General features: G+C 37.9%; 1 protein-coding gene across 1 annotated transcript in view; it reads left to right on the forward strand.

The window, feature by feature from the left end:
- The first annotated feature begins 241 nt into the window (after positions 1-241).
- Positions 242-9,526, forward strand: part of RRH (retinal pigment epithelium-derived rhodopsin homolog) — a 12,288-nt gene continuing 3,003 nt past the window's right edge. Inside the window, exons 1-5 of the mRNA XM_042812831.1 lie at positions 242-347; positions 5,708-5,898; positions 7,562-7,661; positions 8,350-8,503; positions 8,877-9,045. Coding sequence (XP_042668765.1) covers positions 242-347; positions 5,708-5,898; positions 7,562-7,661; positions 8,350-8,503; positions 8,877-9,045 — 720 coding nt within the window. The remainder of the gene's footprint in view (positions 348-5,707; positions 5,899-7,561; positions 7,662-8,349; positions 8,504-8,876; positions 9,046-9,526) is intronic.

Raw genomic sequence — 9,526 nt, forward strand, 5'->3', positions numbered from 1 at the left:
AAGCTTTTCTCCTGCATAGATTGGGGATATAAACTTCTTTGCGCCCTGTCCAATTAGATCATGCTTGGAAGCTGTCAGCACTGATGGTGAGGCAACCCTCCCCTGCCTTTTTTTTTTTTTTTTTTTTTTTCAGTTGTTCAGTCTGCTGGATAATGAAAGAATTTTTCTGACGGGGTTTGGTAGTGTTTTGTCCTTTAGATGAATTACTGCAAGATATAGACGACAGTCTTGTGTGTCCAAAATGCATTGGAATAATTCAGCCAACTCCTCAGAAAGTGATGCTGAAGCTCATTCTGCCTTTACACAGACTGAGCACAACATAGTAGCAGCTTACTTAATAACAGCAGGTATGGGCATTGATCAACTGTTGCATAACTTTTTATAGCAGAACTGTAGATTGCATGCTTATTTTGTATAGTAACAGCAATGTGTTTCATTCTGACTTACAAGTGACCAATGGCTTTTCTCCAGAGTTTACCGACAAGTCAACAATCAGACTGAAGTGTGCAGAAACCTACATCTGCTCTCTGCTCTATATTTGAAGGCAGTGCTATGTGTTAAAAAATACATTTTGTTGATATGTAATTATAGAAGAGAGTAAGAATTAATTTCCGCCAGCTTGCAGAAGAGATAAAAATAGGGCATAGCTGTCACATCTTGCATTTTTCTGTGGTGTGCTTGAAGCTATCTTGAGATTTCTTTTGGGCCACATGTTCACAGTAATATATGTGTAGTCTGAGCATGTGAGCGGGTGTCTGATAGGGGGATGTAAGGGGAAGGGTTGGAATGTGACCGAGGAGGAGGGAGGAGCTGGTCATTTATCAGAGAAGAGCAGTCTCCACTTGCAGATGTATTTTTCACTGATGACCCATGTTAGAAAAAGCATGCTGCAAGGCTTGACATGTGCTTTCTGTGACTGCAATGGCCTTTGGCTTAACTTGAATGATATAGGTTTTGTTGTGGGTTTTTTTTGTTTGTTTGCTTTTTTAAATTTCTCATTATTGTAACTGTAAGTGTTGCAGAAATGTTTTTCTGAAGCATTGACTGCTGTAGCAATGGAATAACATCTTGTCCAAATACTGAAACCTGCTGTGTTTAGAAACATGCCTTCTATATTTCTGGTGTGGAAAATAAGATGAATTTATAAATTCATTCCTAGATTATTACGTCATTCCTAGATTATACCATACATTTTCTATGTTATTATTAGCTTTTCAAATACTTCAAAATGTTTACTTAGAGATATGAAATAGTCATTTTATTTAGCACATATGTCTGAAGTGGGGAATATCAAATCACTGATATAGAGGACATTTTGCATCAACATGAGTGCAAAGGCAATAGTTAATTTCAGATTTTTACTGAAATTGTTAGAATACACATAGATATGTGGGCCTGTTGAGCAGCTGTAGGGCTGGATGATGGTGAAGTACTGGAAGACCAAATCAACTCCGCAGTACCACCACGTCGTTTGCAAGTAACTTCATCTACTAGGTGCTGCTGATATGTGCAATGCTTTGTTATATTCTAATTGATGGTTTAAGCTGTATGTAACTGGTTGGTATTTTCAGATAGTTTGAGCACTGATGTTAAGAATCAAAGCTATCATGTATTATCCAGAATCAATTCAGCTTCTCAGAATGGGAGAGTCCAGTAAAAATCTGTCAGCTGTATGTTGGACTTTGCTTTCTTAGTAAAGTTTTTGACAGTAAGGTCTATAGCATGGTTCAAACTATGGTTGTTTAACTGCACCAAATAGCAACATCAAGAAGATTTAGTGTATGTTAATAAGCAGATATCTAGGAAATGCAATGAAGGTCAGATACAGTGTTCAACATTCTGTTCCTTTTTAGAAGGATTGAATGCTTTCTTCTTTCGTAAATAATTGCTTTGTTTTCTGAGGAAGGAAGCCATTATTAACTATTGCAGTCTACAGCGGCTCAACATTAATTTCAGTGATGACAGTGGTCCCCAACTCAGACTGCAGGAAGAAGCTTTATGGTTGTCTTTCACCTTGTAGTGGTGAAGTGCTCTGGGGTAATTTTAAATTGCTGACTGGAAAAGTAAATTCCATGTAATGCATGGACCTAACCTTCTCCTTCACTGTTTTTGATGCCACTACTCGTGTGTCCTGATTTTCTCTGTTAGGGCTTGTTTGCATTCCATCAACCCTTAGTTTTTGCTATTTCTCTGGGAAAAGGAAAAATAATAAATGATTTTGTTCTTGACCATGTCATATAAGAGCCTTTTATCCTCATATTGTCAAAATCACAAGGTGTAGTGAAAAATGTGGGAATAGCTGTCGAAGTCTAAGCTATTTCACAGACCAACTGGCAGCATCCATGTGCTTTTTCTGAATCAGATGAGCTTGTCCTAGCTGATGATACGAGGTTACTGAAGTCTTTGGCCCAGTCTACATTATCTATCCTCTAAGAAATGAGGTCTGGTTAACTGGTTCCTGGAGAAACTTCGCTTTTCTGTTTGACTTATAAATTCTCTCTTTCTGAGAATACCTGTTTATTGAGTCTATATATTTTTTTCCTTCTTTGTTCACGATTAATCCATCTTTTTTCTTGCATGTTACTCTCCAGAACGTTTTTTGGTCTCTATTATTAATTTGTTCTCGTACCTCTGAAATCTTTGATCAGTATAGGCTTGGCACTTTCAGTGCTTTCTTTCTTCCTTTTTTTTTCTTTTTTTTTTTTTCTTTATTATTGTTAAGTTTGGGCACTAAATATGTGTCTAGCAGGATCGTTCCCTTGCCCTGAAGGTAGGAGTTTACAGTTCTGTTGTATTTCTTACTTCATTCCAGGTAACTGTAAAATCATAGAATCACCAAGGTTGGAAAAGATCTCCAAAATCATCCAGTCCAACCAATACTACACCTGCTAAGCCACATCCCTCAACACAACATCTAAATGTTTCTTGAACACCTCCAGGGACTATGACTCCATCACCTCCCTGGGCAGCCTGTTTCCATACCTGACCACTGTCTCAGAGGATAAATTTTTCCTTATGTCCAACCTGAAATCTTTTAAAGCATGTCTCATAAGAAGCCTATACGGTTTTAGAAACCTGTGACTGACAATCTTCCTCTCCAATGTACTACCTACCAATGGGGCTGAGTAGGCTGGCATGGAAGCTGCTTCTTTTTGCTCACTTCACATCTGATCACCAGCTTCCCTCTTTTGTTTATTTTAGGGGCTCAAGGCATCACAGCATTGTTCCTAAAGTGTGTGAAATGTCATAGATGAGTGGTTGTAACTTCCAACATCACATTTAATGTTATTCTTATGTACTGTGCCTACCTGAGGAAAGACATGCTTGGTCTTTTGAAAAAAGAATAGGAAAGAGAAATAACTGAGAATTAATGAAGTCTTTTCTGCAGACCTTATTTCACTCCTGAGAGCAAAAGATGGATTTCACTGTGCTGGATTGCTTGTTGCTTGGTTTCCATTGAGCCTTATTATCTGTACTTGTTTGTATCTGCTGGGCCTTGTGACCATGGTATTAAGGATGTGAAGTTAATATCCTGTATAGAGCCCGATGTATTATTTCAGACTTTCTTGCTCTGTTTTCACCACAACACCTATTCACCAAAGTTCTTTATAGAATTATCCATACAGTACTGTAATGATGCAAATCGCAGTGTTCTGGTTCATAGGTGAAGTGTTTTAACAGGAAAAAAAATAAATAAATAAAAAAATTCCGAAGGGCATTTCCATGGATATTGCACTGTTCAGCTTTTACCAACGTAACATTCCACTGTGCTTGTAATCTAAGGTGCTCAAATTGTACAGATGTCTGTAAGTTTAGCAGTTGGATCAGTGGTATTGTAACAACTGTATGAGAGAAGGGAATTCATAAGCAGCTTACTAATTCCTGTTACTACTTACAGGGTTGGTTTATATTTTTTATTTATTGTATTTTTAAATTTATAATGGCTGTGTTTTCTTGAATGTTGCAATTCTCCATTTTGCTGATAAAGGGCTGTGATGCTTTCTCAGGTAAGGTGCAAACTGGTTGTACGGGAACTGCTGAATCGTGGCCTGATTGATCACCTGAGGTGAGCAATGAGTCAGCCATGGGAGCACAGGTGAAGGCAATTCACCTGTGCTGTCAGAAGGGGTGGAGCCTGGCTGCACCTCTCCTAGAGCCATTTAAGAGCTGGCTACCAGTGGGAAAGGATCTCTTCTGGAGATCCCTCCTCTGGAGTTTTGCATTGAGCCCAGGATGTGGGTAAGCTTTCTATCTGTTTTCTTTTTGTTATTATAATCTGCTTTGCCAAACTCTCTTGCTTATTTCATAATTATAACGTCTTTATATTCATTGACTATACACTGGTATTTTAACTTTATTAGCTCTTATGCCTGTAACTAATAGTGGGGTAGTAGAAATCTAGATGATGGTAGTTTGCTCTGAGTATTTCTGAGTCTGAAGAGAATAAAACCAGAAGAATAAAAAGAACCTATTTTGTGGGATTGCTATGTAAATTCATTGTAAGTGCCATGCAGTAGGGTTTGGCTCAGAGGAAGGAAGAGCAAGAAAAATGAGGATGTAGAGGTTTTAATATACATACCAGTACATACAGTTGGACAAAGCTTGCTGATACAGAGGGTCTTAAGGAGCAGTGTCCTGCACCGCTTTGAAGCTCCAAGAGAACTCTGAAGTCATTGGACGTGAAGACAGGACAGCATGCATGCTAGCTTTAGTCATAAGTCTTTTTCTTTCTCTATTACAACTCACCATTTCTGGTGTTGCCTCACAGTCCTCGGGCAGAGTTTGGACACCTTTGGTGCCATCTCTGTTGTATATTTCTGAAGAATAAAATGTAAAAGCACTTGTCATGTTGGGGATTTGGGGATGCCTGTGTTTAAGCTTCTGGGACACAGGGAGATTGAGCCCTGGAGACCTATCTCTGCAAAGAAAGCAGACAAAAATCCTGTGCCAGAGGAAAGAAACAGGGTAGGAGACATTCCCTCCCCAAAAGACCCACAATTACTCTGATTTGTGAGGTAGGAGCAAAATCAGTACATAGCTGGACTTTTTTGATATGATACTGACTGGAGCTTGTCAGATAAAGAAAACAGCTTTTGTGAGGCCAGCATGCCAGTAATGTGAGCCAGAAATGATGCTTGCAGAGAATTCAGGCCTTGCGAGTAGAGATTTGTAACCGGCTGGCATGGAGGTAGCAAAGACAATGCCTAGTTGCTCATGTTTCATATCCTTTTGCCTGGGAATAGTACTTAAATATACAGTGGAAACTTCCTTTCAGAAATGAAGAACTCGGGTTGTGGTAGAGACTTTCTACTACATTAAGTAAATCAATGTAAAAGCGCTGCTTTTTTGCTGGTCATCAGCCTGCATTCTTTTTGGCCATGGAAAACAGCCTTGTACTCTGTGGCTGAAGTATCTAAATTGCAATTCTCTATGCTTTTGGATGTCTGCTCTGCCTATCGCCACTGTACAGGAAGTCCTAGGTTTGATGAAACACCCCACTTTTGGCCTTTACTGAATCCAAGTAAGATGAATCTAATTACAAAAGGCTTTTTCTTTTTCAGGTGTTTTCTATTTGCAAAATTATGCTTGATTGAAATATAATTCTTGTTTAGGGCTTAAATATTAAAATAGACTGTGTATTCTTTTGCATAGGTATTACTATCTCATCTACAACTTTTTGTACAGTTTTTATTTTCTGTTTCCACAGGAGTGATAAGCATTTTCAGTAACATTGTTGTGTTAGGCATCTTTGTGAAGTACAAAGAGCTTCGGACAGCAACCAATGCAATTATTATCAACCTGGCTTTCACTGACATTGGTGTTAGTGGCATTGGCTACCCCATGTCTGCTGCTTCAGACCTGCACGGAAGCTGGAAGTTTGGATATACTGGATGCCAGGTATTGCAATTTAGGCAGGGAGAAAATTTTGAGCACCTAAGTGCAAGATAAGCAGTAAGTAGTAACTCTAATTGATATTGGCTCTCCTAAGAGAAAAGATGGAAATGCAAAATTTGACTCCAGACTTGGAGCTTATGCTCTGTAAAGGCCTTAATTTCTGCATGTAGATTCTGTTTTGAATCCTTTTCCAAACTTTAAATCGTAAGTTAGAATTCATTCAAATGTGACCTTATGTTTATCAACCGAAAATTTTATATTAGCTTTAAGAAGCAAAGTCTTAGGAAAGGAAATCTCCAAATGAAGGAAGTTATAGCAGTAGCACATGCTTGTCTGATGAGTCGTTTAGCAGTAAACAGACTTTGGATATGACTGCTGTTTTCATGATGAGCTTGACAAGCTTTTAATGAGTTTTGCCTAATGAATACATCTTCCTTAGGATAGAACGAAGGATATCCAAAGAGAAGGTCTGTGAGACTATTAAAGGGCACTATTAAAATTTTGGCTTAGTTTAAATAGCTACCTATCTTTAAAATTTAAGAATGACTTAACAAATTATACTTCTGTAGCAGATGAGGTGCCCTTTACTCACTGTGATGTTCTGTGATTGTTATTATTTTTTTTAACTCTTAGACAAACCACTAGGCTTAGCTCTCAGGAAAATGAACAGTAATGTGAAATTGTGTGCCAGAAATGTGGCTCAAGAAGAATGTTAACCCCAATATATATTTTGGGCTTATATATCATGGGTATTTATAATCTGGCATCACTTGCCTGAGTGCACAATTATTTCAAACTCAATGTTCTTGTCATTCTTTGGCTGAATGCTTCATTTTTGATATCTTTGCATCTAGATTGATTTATTGTAGGTTGAATTTGATGTGAAATCTCATTACCAGTAGTTGGGGAGTTCCTGAGATAATTTCAAATGCAACTCATGTCAACGCAAACCAAACAAATCCTGTCAACTGAGACAGATGAATGTCATGTGCCTCTGTTGTAGCTGTGGGTGGCATGTTGGTCTGGTATGGGGCTCTGAATTTTGGGGGTGCCAATGATAACACAACCCTTCTAGTCATCCTTCCCAGTCAGGCTGCCTATGGGATGACGGCACAGGTGCTTTTAGAGTGTGCTGGCACTGCATCATGTGTAGAAGTACTATCACCATGCCTTGTCAGATCCAACACCAAGTAAAAATGGGGACCAATGGAGAAAATCAGTGTACCATATCAGTGAAAAAATACGTAGCAGAAGGAAGAGTGATGATTCAGAACCACAGATTTGCTAAAGCCTTACATGGTTCTAATCTTTTAATGATGAATCAAATGTTCTTTGGGACTCTTTAATGTATTTTGAAAGTATGAATTGAAAAACCCCTCCCAGTCTTTGCCTTGGAATCTTAATTTTACTTATTGGCATATGTAGTGTTAGACTGTCTTTCTTAGGGATTCTGGTGTACAAATTGGCAGATTGCTTTTGAAATGTTTATTTTAAATGAACCATTGACAAATTGCCTGCACTGAATCAGTTCATGCAGCACCTTGCTTACACAAGAAAACACTGATTATAAGGTACCATATTGCCTTAGATTAATAATGCACATTTTTCCTCATGCATTTGAAAGATTTCTCAGAAAGGCCATGTTATCTGTTTTTTATAATTTCAGATCTATGCTGCCTTAAATATATTTTTTGGGATGGCGAGTATTGGTTTGCTCACTGTTGTTGCAGTTGACCGTTACCTGACGATCTGCAGGCCTGACATAGGTACTGTTTTGTTGAACATCCTTCACTGTTAGGCTTCTATGAACTAAGTGTCCAATTGTATTGTTTTCTTGTGAATGACCCCTTAATTAAAGAGCTAGGTAATTAAAGCATAGAATGTGGTACTGCAGTACATGACGAGCAATACAGTTTGCATGGATGGTACTGCTTGTGAACACGAGAATTTTAGAGGTAAGATGCTACTTGCTTTGTAAGTTGTATTTTCCTGGCAGTTTCCAGTCATTAGAAGGTCACATCCATATATTGAAGTGTACAGAATGCCTCAGCTGTGAGAGGTTTTGACCTCTGTCAAGTCTGCATTTGCTTCCAGCATTGAGTCAGCACTGTATTGAATATTTTTCACTCTTCTTTATTACAGCTGTACTGGAACAGTCAATTCCTCTTTGTTCTTTCTTTCTATGTGCATAGTAGGCCTTTTGGCATTGCATCAGGTCAGATCTTGTCTGTATGCTGTGAGTTGAAGTGGATGATGGAATTAATTTAAGTCTGGAAAGCTTAGATGTATTTCAGTGATAGGAAGCATGTATGCTGCAGTGTTTGGGAGTGTAGTTTTCTGAGAGGATCGTTATTAATGCCACGTAGGTTTGCTCTCACCTGCTTGTGGTTAAAATTCAATACTGGAAACAAGAAAAAAAGGCAACAATTTGTGAATATACGTGTTTTGTCACAGGAAGAAGAATGACTACACGTAACTATGCTGTTCTAATCCTGGCTGCATGGATCAATGCAGTCTTTTGGGCGTCCATGCCTACCGTAGGCTGGGCTGGCTATGCTCCAGATCCAACTGGAGCAACTTGCACAGTCAATTGGAGGAAAAATGATATGTAAGATTTCACCTCACCTTTTCTTTTAATTTGTTCTCTTATTGAAGGTTTAGATTATTTAATTTACCACAGAATGACAATAAATTCTTGAAGTATGAAGCCTAACATACAAAGATAATTTATTTAAATATATATATGTATTTTCTAGGGCAAGTCTAGATAAAATGTAGAAAATGTGCAATGCTTGAAAACTGTTCATTTAAAAAAAAAAGACAAAAACAAAACAACTCTGAACATGTTAATAAAAACTAAAGACTGAAGATTTTTTTCTAATTCTCTAGAATTTTATTTCAAATTTCATAGTCAAATTCTTCAATAACTCTTCATGGATGGATATTTCTAAGTTACTGTGTTTTGTTTTCTGTCTTATCAGGTCCTTTGTTTCCTACACAATGAGTGTAATTGCTGTTAATTTTGTTGTACCCTTAACAGTCATGTTTTACTGTTATTACAATGTTTCCCGGACAATGAAACAATACACCAGCAGTAACTGCCTGGAGAGCATCAGCATGGATTGGTCTGACCAAGTAGATGTAACAAAGGTATGGTAAATGAGGGTATGTTTCATTTTAAGCATGTTCTTTTGGGTTAGTTTTGAGAATGGAGGAACAATACAGCCACTTAAACTTTTCTATATCCTGCATTGCCTTTTTCCTTCTTTCTTACTAAATATTAACTGAAATTTAGCCTTAGTGAAATCTCTAGACTTGACTAGCATCACTAGATTCTTTATTCTTTCCAGACGAACAGCTGTTTTGAAGCCTGGGAACTATGTTCTTGTTTCTGCCCTCTGTCCTTGTATAGAAACATACCTCATCAGTGGCCTAGGAGGATTGTCTAAGACACTTTTACTCTTTGTGTCAGCAGAGTCTTTAGGTGCTCTGCCAGGTTCACTAGTGCAACTGGTCAGAAATGAATTAGTCATTAGCTCTGTTTTGCTCTCATGGACTGTAAATGAAAGTGCGTTTTCAAGCTTCCAAACTGTTTGCTTCTTCTGATCCCTTGTATTTTTTTTTCCTTTTG

This window comes from Centrocercus urophasianus, unplaced genomic scaffold, assembly GCF_019232065.1.
Source record: "Centrocercus urophasianus isolate 14NV4802_14NV808 unplaced genomic scaffold, USGS_Curo_1.0 seq_13, whole genome shotgun sequence".
Classification (NCBI taxonomy): domain Eukaryota; kingdom Metazoa; phylum Chordata; class Aves; order Galliformes; family Phasianidae; genus Centrocercus; species Centrocercus urophasianus.